The sequence below is a fragment of the Charadrius vociferus genome, unplaced genomic scaffold (genome assembly GCF_000708025.1).
Source record: "Charadrius vociferus isolate BGI_N301 unplaced genomic scaffold, ASM70802v2 scaffold744, whole genome shotgun sequence".
Lineage (NCBI taxonomy): Eukaryota > Metazoa > Chordata > Aves > Charadriiformes > Charadriidae > Charadrius > Charadrius vociferus.
The window spans coordinates 873366-888414 of NW_009648252.1; the positions used below are offsets into that span (position 1 = coordinate 873366).

General features: G+C 36.7%; 1 protein-coding gene across 1 annotated transcript in view; it reads right to left on the reverse strand.

The window, feature by feature from the left end:
* Window positions 1-394: 394 nt before the first annotated feature.
* ANKRD32 (ankyrin repeat domain 32) overlaps window positions 395-15049 on the reverse strand; it is a 37399-nt gene continuing 22744 nt past the window's right edge. Inside the window, exons 11-17 of the mRNA XM_009884340.1 lie at window positions 11125-11272; window positions 9364-9509; window positions 7185-7360; window positions 6553-6686; window positions 4478-4570; window positions 3902-4084; window positions 395-879 (exon numbers count right to left, since the gene is read on the reverse strand). Of these exons, the coding sequence (XP_009882642.1) occupies window positions 395-879; window positions 3902-4084; window positions 4478-4570; window positions 6553-6686; window positions 7185-7360; window positions 9364-9509; window positions 11125-11272 (1365 nt within the window). The remainder of the gene's footprint in view (window positions 880-3901; window positions 4085-4477; window positions 4571-6552; window positions 6687-7184; window positions 7361-9363; window positions 9510-11124; window positions 11273-15049) is intronic.

The window sequence follows — 15049 nt, forward strand, 5'->3', positions numbered from 1 at the left end:
AGCGCCACAGTGCTGACGAGGGAGAAAAAGATTTTCCACACGCCTTTGTGTGTGTAACAAAGATATCCAGGACAGAAAATACAAAGTTTAAGTTGGTGCAAACCATGTAGCACCCTTCTGAGGTGGTCACAGGCATCCAGGTCTGTCAGACAACGAGAAGTCATTGGTGTTGGAAAAATGTTGCCTAAAAAATGCACTGCATCAATGTGCCTGACTTCCAGGTTCTGGCAGAGGAAAATATCAACAACATGGGAGATACTAACATGTAGAGCTCGTGCAGGGATGTGAAATTTGTACTTCTTTGGTTCCCAGAAAAAAAGTTAGCCCAATACCAGGGGTTAACAGTCAAGATTCAACCCACAGGACTTGTTTGGAAGCTAACTGTTAAAAACATTTAAGTAAAGAGCTGATATGCCTCAACCATAGTTTCCAGAGTTGCTAATAAAGCCTTCATCTGTTCTCCAGGGAAAAAAAACATGTTTGCAGATATTTCTTGAAAAAACTGTGGTAGCTTTTGAAAAGTTTCTACCTCTCTAAAATATGTATCTACTAACCAATCTGCAGAAAATGTATTTTTCATCTTACAGTTATCATGAGCCTTTACTGGAAGTACATTTGAACAAGCTACCTCTCTGAGAGTTAAAGTAAAGGGTGAAGACAGATTATAAACGGAACAAAAATTCAGCAGCATCTTATTAAATAAAATCAACCACAATTCTCTTTGCTGACTGCAAAAATCTTGTTCTGTGCGTTCATAGAAGCTTTCAATGTTCTCTTCTGGATGGACAACATTCAGAAGTTCTTGCTTTACTGCTATGGACTCAACATAATCCAGTGGCAATTTTCCATTGTCGTCCCTCTGCTGTAGGAGGACTGGTCCTGCAGGGAAAATATAAACATTAACAATAACAGCACAGCCAATTTGGCAGCCGAACAAGATTTTAGTTTGGTTTTTGCCAGAAGCTAAGTACTAAGTTATGTTGATGTAACTGATGAGTTACACATTTCCAATACAATCTAGAACATGGTGAAAGACCCTTTGTAACAGTTTCTTTGCAATATTTTCTTAATTTTCTTCCCAGTTTTGCTAGGTTGAAAGCCGAGGATTATTATACGGAAACAGGAAAGAAACTGAAATGTTTCCCCCTCTACTCTGCCCTGGTGAGGCCACATCTGGAATACTGTGTCCAGTTCTGGGCTCCCCGGGTCAAGAAGGACAGGGATCTGCTGGAGAGGGTCCAGCAAAGGGCTACAAAGATGATGAGGGGATTGGAACATCTCTCATCTGAGGAAAGGCTGAGGGACTTGGGGCTCTTTAGTCTAGAGAAAAGAAGATTGAGGGGGGATCTTATCAATGCTTACAAATACTTAAAGGGAGGGTGCCAGGGGATGGGAACAGTCTTTTTTTCAGTGGCGCCCAGTGACAGGACAAGGGGTAATGGACACAAGCTTGAACATAGGAAGTTCCATCTTAACATGAGAAGGAACTTCTTTACTTTGAGGGTAGTGGAGCAGTGGCACAGGCTGCCCAGAGAGGTGGGGGAGTCTCCCCCTCTGGAGACATTCCAAACCCGCCTGGACGCCGTCCTGTGCAACGTGCTGTGGGTGACCCTGCTCTGGGAGGGGGGTTGGACTAGATGATCTCCAGAGGTCCCTTCCAACCCTGACCATTCTGTGATTCTGTGATGTTGCTCATCCTAAAATTTCAAGTAACAATACACAGAGTACGTAAAAACGTAATGTTATTACTGTTGTAAAATTCTATTAAGTATTTTATAGACCAGCTTGTCTGCCGACAATGACTCCAAATTAAAGGTGCGTTACTATGATGGTCTTAATTTTACTTTTCTGGATGGTGTGGTCAACCTGGTCCCAGGCCATGCAGCAAGGTAAACTATTGAGGTAGGAATCCTAGTCTCCCCCAACAACCAAGTTTCAAAATTTGGTCTTAACAGATTTCTGAAATACAAAAAGTAATTACTCTAATAAATAGACTTAGAATAAATAAATGGGACATGTTTTACTTGTTCAGATTACACTACATTCTTTGGGTATTTCCTGTTTATTAGTAGAACGGAACTATTAATATTTAAACAGTTTACAGACATCTTGATGAGTTTAAGAAAGGCCGCACCAGTAAGAAAAAATGAAGGCAGTTAACACACTACAGGTGTGTTTTTCAAAGATGAATACATCAGGAATCTTCTTTTGTAAATTTGGGTTACTATGCTAAAGTAATGATGCCATTTTAACTTGAATACATTTTCAGAAATATATTTTAATTACAAAAGGTAATCCGCTGTGTTCCATATCCATACTAGAAGTTTCAACTTTGCTGCGATTAACACTGTATTTTTTTACTCCATCACTGATTATGTAATATAATTAACTTCTGCAAGCTGAAGGGTTTCAGAGACAGAAAGCGGAAAAAGTTTTTGCAGAGACGTGTTCTAAATTACGGAGCTGAGTAAATCCACACTGAATGGGTAACATGCTTTCTACCATGCTATTTGACAGGCCAAAACGCAGAGTGTGACAAAGGCAAAGATAAGGGTACACCCAGCCTTAGAGTTGCCAGAAAACCTTGATGAATGCAAGTGCAAGTAGAGCTCTTCCCCTAGGACGACAGGATCATCCACTACCTATTCCTCACAATAGCCCAGGAAAAATGCACATCTGTCAGCGCAATGCCATTTCCAATTGAGGAGCTGGGCTTACTACAATATCGGCTATTGCATCACTTAGAGCGATTGAACTGAGCCCAGCTATTGGCTTGGCATGTCAGATACATGGTTCAGTAGATATATAAAACACCTGGGAGCCGCAGAACTGAAGCTCAGCAAACACAGAGGTAGAACTGCAGAGGAATGTATTGATTATGAGGCAGTGCTTGTACAGCAGACACAGAAATAGCCTTTAGGGGGCAGGAGAAGACTGTAAATACAGAGTGTCCTATGCCAAGAATGAAATAAAATTTTGTTTCTCGACCTTAGTTAAGTAATAGACCATCTAAATACCGTGCATTCTTCTGCCTTCTGGCTATACACAGAACGATTTTTATTGAAAAAATCTGGACGCAGTATATAATGCACAGAGATTAAACTGACACAGTAGGTCAATGGCAAGGATATCACAAATATTTTAGTAAATTAATTAAAAAAAGGAAGAGTGGATATCCAAGACCATTCTTTGCAGTCGATTTTTAAAAAAACATGCTAAGTTAATTGTATTGATACAGTATATTTCAAGACAAGTTACAACTTCCCTGTCATTGAACAAAAAATGTTGTTCAAAACATTCATCATGTGTCTGCCTAAGGGGCAATGTATCTTTTTTTAGAAACTAAGGCAATCCCTCCCACTATTATCCCTAAACAGCAGTTATCACAATTACAATATAGATTCTTTTCTTAAACTAATTACCAAGCTAATTGTGTTCTTCAAAGACCATCACATTAATTTTCATAAATGCTGAACAAATTTATGTTGAAATACATGATTATATAGAGATTTAGTGATCTATTTTTGCATCGTGGTAAAAATACATCAAAACAAAAGCAAATCCTTAGCTTTGCTTGGTGACTAGGTAATCTTTATCTTCATTAATGAGTTTGGAGAATATAGTTACAATGCATATGGTGTAAAATGCAGAATAAAAACATTACCATATTGGAAAAAAATGTGAAAATCGTGGTTAATTCCATATTCAGCTGATCAAGATAAGTGTGAAAACAGTATTATTTTTCTTGTGACCAAAACAGCTTGGCTTAAAAATGTTTTAAAATAAATATTTCATAATAACATTTTATTTTAAGCAACTATTAAGAAAAACACCACGAACTTCATATGGACTCAGAACAGTGTATAATTTCCCTAAACCAGTTTAGCATAAATGCACTCACCCCCATGCTGAAGTAGCAGCTTGCCAATTTCTACATGTCCATTTGACAGTGCATCATGCAAAGGAGTCACCCCGTCCACTTGACTGAGCAGGTCTACCTCTGGACAACGCTGCAAAATTTCACGGACACACACTGTGCTGCCATGGTTACAGGCTTCATGCAAAGGCGTCCAGCCAGCATAGTCTGAATTATAAATCAAGGGAAGTTTTAAAACAGCAGAAGTAGCACTAAAATGTTAATAATGGAATTTATTAGACAGCAAAACACTTTACTTTTTAGTATTCATCATGGCTACAGTGGCAGCTTGTGATTTCGAAACAAGAAATTCTATTGAAAAACATCTGAAAAAAATTAAACGGCATTTTTAAAAATCAATAGAAAATGCGATGTTAAAACGCACTTCAGTTACAAATTCACCTTTCCTCAATTGTTGCTATAAAGTCCTCATTTTCTGTTGTTTAAAATAATAACGACAGTTTTAATAGTACAGATACAAACTTTATAACCAAATAGAAATTAATACTGTTCTTTATCTGGCTTAATTTCTTAGTTCTGTAGAGAAATTGAATAACTTACCTTTAGCATTAATGTCTGTTCCAGGGAAAGACAGAAGCTGAATCAATCTCTCCACTTTGTTTCTTATGCAAGCTCTATGCAGGGCTGTCTCTCCTACCATAAAAAATTAATAGATTACACTAGACTAGGCAAGATAGCAACTAAAGAAAATAATCAAAGTGCCTGGAACTAGGAGACCTGGCTATATGCCAGAAAATTCAATAATGAGTAAGATTTTCCTTTATCCTGTTTAACCATCTTTTAAGAAAATTCAAAAATACCCACAGAGCTTCTGTTCCACCAGAGATCCAGCAATGAAATTGTATTGCAAACGGTTTAACACAGGAATTATCTCCCCCCAGTTCAAGGTTTAAAGCTTCAATCACACTATAAAAGCACCAAGTGATCACAGAACACCAAAAATACTGGGTTTTGAAGCAATAAAACTTTAGAGTGCAGTTGCCCTCCCTTAAATTTATTCATGAACCTACGTTAAAATGTATGGTTCTTTTTACACAGCATTTATAGCTTAATTCAAATGAATGTTTCTGGCTAAGCACGAGTGCCTCTACACACTCAAGTATAATTCAGAACTTCAAATCCGTTAACAGATGGTTTGCTGTTTCTCAATAGGCTGTCTGACTTGGCTACAGTAGCAAGGGAGGGGGGAAGAGAGAGAAATAAATGAAGGGCTCCTAATAATAATAATAATAAAAAAAAGAAAATCCGCTGGAAAAAAAAAAATCCCAAGCCTTAGTACCATGTAAAGCTGAAGTAAGTGTGAAAAATTGAACAGCAAGCAACTGAGAACTGCTGCTTGCATGTAAAGACACCATTAGTTTCTGCATGATAAAAACTTCAGACCCATTCTAAACGCTGTTTTGCTTTCACTAAATGATTAGGTTTGAACAAGAGCCAGAGGAAAATCTTGATGCCAGGTGAAAGATGATGCAACAAACACCTTAGAAATTAAAAATATCTCAGGCTAAATCTCTCAGCCTTTGCGATAAGATTTACGTCGTATATTTTGTTACATTAATACCTTCACTATGTAAATCTGTCAGCTCCATGCTCATTCTTTCAACAGAAGATACTACTTGCAATTTTGGCAGGGGAAGAATAGAGAAAAAGCAGTCGGGTTTGGGGTTTTTTTGCCCTAGTCCTTCAGCTCACTTTTCTTTGTAGAAGTCAGCATGTAATAATTCACATCAATTTTACTTGCAAAAGCAATATAGAGAAAGGGAACCAATTTTAAAAATGCATGGTCTGGCTCTGTTACTGAAGCTCTCTTAAATCCCAAAAGAGGGTGAGGGTTTTTTTGTCCTTCAGTGTTTGTGATACAATTCTGGTTTTAATTTTTTTTGAACAATCCCAGCTTGCTTTTTCCAGTTTTTTCTAAGCCTTCTCTTGGGTGTCATGGTTAATATAGTTGCGTTTTAAGCGATATAGGTAAATTTCTGATGATGAAGATGACAAAAAGTAGTTCCAGCAAGTAATTCTGTTCAGGTAAAGGCTCATGTACAGTACAATTTATTAAATTTGTATAATAAGTAGGAACCGAATGAATTACTGCAGTGCTGTTTTATTCCTTAGGTACTTGGGTTCCAGTATAGCTAAGACAAAAGCCAAATGCCTTTCATAGTCTGGGCTGAATGCCTGGAAGAAAACAGTCCATATGCTTAACACAGCTATGAAACATAGCATACTCCTCAGTCTTTGTTCACAAAATGTCTAGGACTGAAAGAGATGAAGACTGAATTATACTTTCAAATCAGAAGACGTTGATCCTACCAAGCACAGGTTGAGGTGGATTAGCAAAGTAAGGCGGGCAAGACTGGAATGAGCTCACACAAGCTGTACACTGTATTTAATATCTGGGAGGGGGAGGGGAATAAAGAAGGCAGCTTTATTCCACCATATATACGATTCCTCCTTTTAAACAGACATCAGAAAAAAGAAACACGAACCATAAGAAAATAATTCTTGGGCATAAGCCATCATTTCAGTTCAACATTCATCAGGACAAGACCTTTAAACCTGAAACTGTCGATTCTAGCCATATAAAGTTCTTGAGATAAATTAGATATATAGCATACCTTTAGTATTTCTCCTGCAAAAATGTAACTCTTCAGTCAAAACGTAGCAATTCTCTTTGGTGTATGAAGCCTCAACTTCCGCTTTTGTTCTAAGCTTCTTTGTCAATGGAGGGCACTTATTAAAGATTAAGTCACTGAAAAAACAGCAAAGGGGACACATCTAAAATCACTATTTTATATTTTAAGATGATGTATATGTACTTAATACTTTTAAATGTGTACATACAGCATACTTAGATCTACCCATTTCAGAGTTCTTTCTGAAATGTCTTAATTACATAATTTCTATGTAATTTAATTATAACTGTATTTAAAACAGTAATAATATTAAATTACACACAATTAAACTTTCTTTAAAGGTAATTCTATGAACAGTTCAACTTCTCTATGTACACTTTAAATTTAATATCAGGAAAATAGAATTACATCAGTCTGCACATACACTGAGCCGGAGGATGGGGAGAAAGGGGGAACCCCAGCCCAGAGGTGTTACAGGTTTACAATGGAGCTTTCTGTCAGTTGCAGTAATTTGTAGACAACAAAACAGGTCATAGAAAGTTCAAGAAATGTGTCAGGTCAGAAGCTGTCCCCCAAAGCAGAATAAAACTGGTGATGTTATAGGTATTACTTACGGTAGATCAGGCAGCACTTTGACTTGGTTCTGCTTATCACCATTTAGCATCTGTAATGCCCTTTGAGACTCGGGGCACGGCTGTTGCCCTATTTTCCTTTTCTTTTTCTTTGTTTTCTGCATCTGCATTGTCTCATGCATCCCTACCTCTCGCAAAGCAGGCGAATAGGAACAAACCTGTTGCAAAAGTAACATTTTCAATGACTTTGTACAAAGTATATTAAAATGCAGTCATTTTCTTTTGTTGCACTTCATGCAAAGCAGTCATCCACCACCCACAGCTTGCTGTGTCTAAGTTTTTAAAAATATGATCCCTAAATGATTGCATATATAGATCGTTTAAAGTCATCTTCTGCAATCTTTTTCATATTCTTGTAATACACACTTTATGCTGGGCTCAGAGGCAAGTGGGTTGTGTCTGAGCCAGAAAGTGGGAAATTCTGGACCGCTCTCTTGGTTTTTTGGTAGCCAAGAAAATTTTGACCCCTTTAGCTGGATATAAGACTGAAGCTATTTGATTCTCAGGTACTTAATTAAAGTATTTACAAGCTTCTTGCTTCCAACCCAGGGAGCAAAACCCAGGGAGCAACTGGGTAAAAAAATACTCACTCCCCTCCTTCATCTCTTCTAAGATGAAGGGTTGGATTAAGCCTTTGAGCATTATGAAGACAATAAGCTAGGTATCTCTCAGGTGCTCTCTCATTATTAGGATACCTTTGGACATTGTAGACATTTTGGTTTCTTTCCAGGAATACAGAGCTTCCATCCCACCTATAGTGCTCATATTAAAAAGTCATACAAGTTTCTACCATTTGGTAAAAGCATAGGAAAAAGTCCAGTGAGGGGACTCATTCAACGATTACACAATGGTTATATCTGAAAAAAGATATTAAAGGAGGCTTTGAGAGTATCTAGCAGATCACTGTAGATTCTGCAGGTAACTTGCAATGGCAAAGGGACAGCTTACATGCACCCTCACTGTAGATTTACCCCCAGAGAGAAGGAGGACACTATTTGGACCCATAGAAAAGCCTAGCTGATAACATGGTGTACAAGAAGAGCTGGCAAAATTGGACAATCGTCAATACCTACTGTATGGAACAAGAAAGGAAAAACAGTAATGATAAGGAAAGCCACAAAAAGCACATGAACTTGTTTCAAGCACTACAAAAATTTACATTTAAGTAGTTGCAGAGAGTGATCAGTAGTCATGGCAATACTAAAAATAGCAACTGCTGCTGCATGTGTTGGCAACATATGTTAAATATTAGATATATAGTTGGTTTATTTTTAAAATTCTGACAGTCTTTTGTTCGAGCTCTGTTTAAACATGATGTATTAATAAACAATGATCTCTGTTCAAAATACGTTTTCCTGAATTTTACAGGAGTTTATGTATGGAAAATGTACAAAGGTATAAATTTGTTTTTCTTTGCCTCTACCTGTAGAATTTTAGACCATACAGAAACAGTTATGGATTCCATATTCTGGTTAGTCGTTAGTATTAAGATTACTGAAACAGGCTCTAAGTTAGGGCATGTCATTACTGTGTGATCTCTCTGATTTGCCTGCATCCTGCCAGCAGTCTTGGTTTTGAGAATTCCTTTCCCAGCTTTCATCATGTGCTTCCTCATCAACTATCACAATTTGTGATTTGAAGGCAGGAAAAGGTTTGCAAGCAGGATAAATTTTTTAAGAGGAGAAATTCACAGGAATACACTGTGGTTCAAAATAATAAAATCTAGTATGTAACAAATACTTGGACACAGTAGAACAATAGCCTGTCGCGTCTTCAAAAAACCTGAAGAAAAAGATATCCCAGGAAAACCACACTACATATTGGGCATTTTCCTTAATTAAAAATTTAATATTGCAATAAAGTATTTACATCAGAGACTATTTAAAAAAGCTTTCATTGTGATTTTTCACGTTAACTGCATATAAACGTATTAATCAGGTACTACAAATTCTCTGGCAAGAAAAATCATTGTTTTGAACACAGATCTTGGGCAAATATACATTTAAATGCAGTAGAGTCTATCTACAGGTGGAAGACAATGCATGAAATGAGCATGATCTTAGACCACAAAAGAAAGATTTTTTCCAAGACTTTCATGAATCCAATTACTTGTAAAATACTTAAGTGTGATAGGTTATTAAGGAGTAGAAGAGCTACTTACTATTTTCTGAAGAGAAAGAGGTTCCTCAGAAATAGTTACATTCCTCTGTAAACACATTTTTTTAAAAACTGCTTCTGCAACAAACATTTGAAGCCAGAGGGATGGTATGGAACAAATGAACATTTTTAATTCATGTATCGAAAAATCTGGATAAAAGCAAAGGGAAGAAAAAGAGCCTTAAAAGAACAAACCTTTACATATAGAGTGATCTAGAAGATACCTCTTCCAGACTTCTTTTTTTCCTGCTGTTGCAGATTCGTAAGTTATTCTCCATGAGAATTACCAGAAATACCCATATTAAAAAAGATTTCATCTGTCAATCTGATAATAAGACTAGCTTCTAAGAGAACAGTCACCAGATTTTAAAAGGCAAGGCACCACTTTTTATGTGAAACTTTTTTTCAAAAATGCTTTAAATACAATCTTGCAAAAGTTGCACCTTGATTTTGAGAATGAAATTATTTATTTAGGAAGGGATGCAAGTGATCACATTTAAAATCTGTAAGTGACACAATTCAAACACAATTCAGAGAAAATGTATAATACATGAACAACAAAATATGCAAGTAATGCAGTGACCTATAAATCCTACGTTAAAAGTGACCATAAGCAAATTTCAACCCCATTGAGATGTACCAAATAGTTCATACTGTTTTAAAGAACCCAGAACACACAGTAGCAGAAGAATATATATCTATATCTATCTCAATACATATCAGGCATATAAAGAGAGGCCTTAGAGGCCTTTTTTTTTTTTTTTTTTGAAAAGGAGACAGAATGACTAGAATGACTGATTTTTCTTAGGGCAATATTTTATTTTGATTCTAGCAAAATAATTTTGTCAAAATAGCAACTGAAACAGGTGGAAAGGAAGGTCTGCCATGAGGAAGAAACTCTTAGCTGTATCGAGGGAATACTCTGTTCTGCTAAGAAGTGCTCATACATTAATTGATCTGTAGACTCAATCAAAGCAGAACCACAAGTTTTGAGAAGCTTTGGTGGGAATTAAGTTTGAAAATTAAAAACATTCAGTAGTTTTTCTGAGTTAATTTTTTTGGTCTTTTGAGTTCCTTGTACCCTAGTTGCTAAAAGGACAGATACCTCAACCAACACACGGCACGTTAAATGATAATGCTCCATTTGAGTCCTGACATTGCTCTTTCTCTTGTATATTTAATGAAGAGGAACAATAGTGATTCATGAGACTAGCTGGAATTTTTCCCCACCCCCCAAATAAAGTTCATTAAGTCTAAGGATTTTGAATGAGACACTGAAATATTTCATTCGAAGTTCGTATGAGTCAAAGAGTTAGGTGCAGCCTTTGCACTTATGGCTGAAGTGTCTTTAGCAAACAAGATCAAGTTTGTGGTATTTCCCATGAGAATTAGCCTAAGCTAAGGTGTCTCCAATTGCGTCTCTGAGGTTACGGCTTATTATGATATGCTTAAAGCTCTTCCTAAACTGACACGAGAGCTCCATTTTTTTTCTTCTTCACACTGTGTAGTCTTGCTTTCACATTAACACCTATTGAGATTTATTTAGAGGGATTTTAGTAAGAAAGCCTGGTCTATTTGGTCTTTGCTCAGGACAGACAGGCAGACACCTACACACACCAAAAGTGTCCTGCATATGTACACATCACACCTGAAGACTACACAGCTGCAACAGAAGGTGAAATATAAGGTGAAAGTAAACTGAGGATTTTAGTTTGGATTTTAGTGTACCTGATTAAAAACTTCAAGAGGCATTTCAAACACTCACCATCACATGAAATGGCAATGTACTGTGCCAAATCATCAGCTATTTGATGAAACACATTTCTGTCCATAAGCAAACTTGAGATGATCCAATATTCCACTACAGTTCCAAGAATCGCATTTAACAGACCAGCTATTTCACATCTGAAAGTCTAAATGAGACAAGGGAAAAAAAAAAAAAAAAGTATCTATAGACCTGTACTGTATAACAAATTCACACTGGTAATGTACCAGTAATAACACTACAGAACTTCTTTAGATAAAGGCCACTCTGTTGTCACATCACTTCTTTGCTGGCTTTTCTTTTTCTGCTCCAAATCTAACTGGTGCAGCCAGGTGAACAAAGTTAATATGCCATTGATGCCACATCAATTAAGATCTGTCATTGGAGAAATACAAGTTATTTGAAAACATACTGTCTAAAACCACATGCAAAATTGGATCAAAGCTTACAAGTACAAAATGTGATTTATTTTTAAACTAGGTTTTGTTTAACTGCAAGATTTCAAGTACTGCATTTATGATAGTAAACCTTGTGCTTCATTTGGCAACTACAGGGATCTTATTCTCCCCAGCTATCAGGATTCTCTTTTTCCTAAAGATTTCATCATGAATTTAAAGCTCCTTTTGTGACTAACCATGTACATATGTGCCAAAAGGGGAAAAGATGCAAAGTGTTAGTTTCCTGCACAGATAACACTTTGGCGGCCAGTTTGTAGGATCAAGAAACTTTCTCCTGCTACCAAAAATTCTGAAGAGACCAGCAGCTGAAAATTTAGAAAGAGTATACTTATGGGTATTAGCCTTACCTTTTTCTTCCCTGAACCTGCACAATATGGTCACGTGTAGATAAAAAAGCCAAGGCATGTTTTCTTCAGGAGGCATCAAGGCAATACAGCACTTTATCATGCTACCCAGAAAGTACCTTGAGATTGACGACCATATTTGTTCACCCATGTGAGCACTTCCCTTCATCAATATTGTTTGTGTAAAGCACTGCTACTAGTGTCTGACTTAGTCTGTGCAAAGGAAAGTCAGATCTGTCTACTCAACACCTTTCTGTGCCACCTAGGAATATTTTATGCAATGATTCTGAAATAAGTTACTCCTCTGACCACACGTACAACCACAGAAAATTCGGTATTTGTAGGCGCAAATTGGAAGAACACGTGCACCACTGTAGGAACACATGAATACTTCATTTGCCAAAGACACTTACCTGAGGCTCCACTAGAGCACCAGACAATATATTGCATTCTAGTGACAGAGAACGAGTACTTCAAAATGGACAATTTTGGATGAGAGGGAAATTGAACTGAATATGTAGTCACTTATTTGTCAGCTTGAGATTTTAAAGAATTACTCAGAGGAAGCAAAACTTTTCTGTCTTTTTTGTGTTCTCACACCACAGTCAATGGTTTGTCTGATGCTCCTTTGAGAATAAAATACATTCAAGTTTGGTTTAAAATAATTTAATAGGATTCCCTCAGGAGCTGGAAAGCACCAAAGACTGAAACAGTTTGAGCTTCATCAATAAATCAGACATATATAAAAGCAACAGAGACTGTGACACAGATGAGATTTATTACAAAAAGATTACGAAGTAGTTTGTCAAAAACCAACATAAATACTGTCCCTACAGTTAACAGACTTACTTGTCATTCAAAAGAAAATGAATAAACACAACTACAAATAAACATGGTGTGGGGAGGCAGTATAAACTCTATCATTGAAGGCTTTTAAGGACTGGCCAGGGAAAATCTGTTAGGAATGTTATCTCTGAAATCACTGCCAGCCCTACTTCCTTTTACTCTGTTAAGGTCTCCATGATTTGGTTTGCCCCTTGCTTTAGTGTATCTTAATACTTTATTGTAGATGAACTGTAGGGTCTCATAGTAAAAAAAACTGAGAACATCGATATGGCACATCAACAACATGAAAATATTTTTTTTTTCAACTAGAATTTAAATATTTTAAAAGCTACACTACTCCCTGCCTTCTGAGGATTCAGGAATAGAAACTGAGGAAATAATTTAAAACATCTGAAATGCATTTAAATTTCCCTTAAGTATGCATACCTCTTTTATCATTGGACCCCAAAGCAAAATACTGGGTGAATAATTTAATTCCATCAATAGCTCTTTGCAGGAAATAAATTACACAAATGTAGCAAATAAGCACAATTTTAAGAGAGGTAAGTGATGGGATCAAGGACATATAGATGTAATCTGAGATAGATACAGATGTAAAGCACAAGTCTTTGCATTCTTTTTCTTATTTCTAAATCACAAGCTTGTATTACTTCATCTACGAAATATTTTCAAGGACAGGGGTGGGGAGCGAAAGCTGACCTTGAGGCAGCAGATTGAAGTAATGGCTGTTAATACTGCAAGTATTAATAATGTTTTGCAGTCAGATATATAGCTGCGTATTAAGTGTGGCTGACACACTAGCTGCAACTACGTTTGCACAGCTTAGTATCTCTGCACACTGACAAAGACAAACCAGATACTGCCAAGTGGTGTAGGCTTGCTTGACATTTTGGTAAAACAACAGTAGTACAAACCAAGAGCTTCTCCTTAATATTTTGAAATAAACGGTTCAATGCTACAAATGAGGGGGAAATGCTCTAATTTACTGGATGCATCATCTGTTCTAAAAATATTTAAATACTAACTTCCTAAAAATATTTTCATTTTCAACCACAAAACAATACAAACATAGTAATGAAAACACATGCGATATTAAAAAGGAAAAAGAAGCCAGCATTTCCATTTAAAATGGGAATTGCTACCATGTATAACAAAACATCATTGTGCACATAAATAGCTTCTTCAAAACATCATTGTGCACATAAATAGAAGTTTAGATGATATTTTTAATTACCAAACTAATGTAAAGGGAAAAATATCAACCAAAAAAAAAAGTTCAGAAACAATATTTTTAGAATGTAAGAATAAAGTCTTACAAAGCTAAGTGATCTCTGTATATTAACCTGTGAAAAAGTAAATGCACAGGAGCCACCTGATTTTTTTGTAGACACAGAAAAGCAGTATTCAGAACACTGTATACATTGTACACATGCATACTTAAGGGACACTCTTATTCCTGGATATGAAATAACAAGTTACACATATAAATGACACGCATTGCTATTTTATTAACAAATGCCATTTTGGATTAAGTAAAAACACATTTAAGTAAGTTTTTGTTTACACTGTAATTTAGATAATGGTGTGACCAGTGATCATTGGAACACGAGCCTTCAATTAACAAAAAATTGAGAATAGTCAGAAACCACTGATTTTGGTTCTATCATTTAATACTTCAATCTTTAAGCAAACTGGTATCTGATTTAGTTTTAACAGTTTGCTTCTTTATAAACCCGCAAACAAGAACATGATTTTTGTAGGTATATTATAAACTATTGAAGTCTCTCCCTCTTCCCCATAAATAATGTATTTTTAAAATTCCTCAAAAAAATGTACTACTACAAACTGTAGTATTTCAAATTGTGCTGAAGAGATTCTTAATAGAACTGTAGTATTATTTTTCCTTACAAAACCAAGTGTACTGGGTCTGGCTGAGAGGAAGATAATTTTCTTCATCGCAGCCTGTGCTGTGTTTTGAATTTGTGTCTTGAACAGTGTTGATGACATAAGGATGTTCTGGCTGCGGCTGAGCAGTGCTTGCCCAGAGCCACAGCCTCTTCTTTCTCCCACTCTGCCCCCCAGCAAGAGGGCTGGGGGTGCACAGAGAGCTGGAAGGGACACAGCCGGGACAGCCAACCCAAAATGACTGGAGGGATGTTCCATGCCATGTAAACGTCATGCTCAGCAATAAAAGGTGGGGAGAGGAGGAGGAAGGGGGGATGTTCGGGGCTATGGCGTTTGCCTTGCCAAGTAACTGCTTTGGGCGCTGGAGCGCTG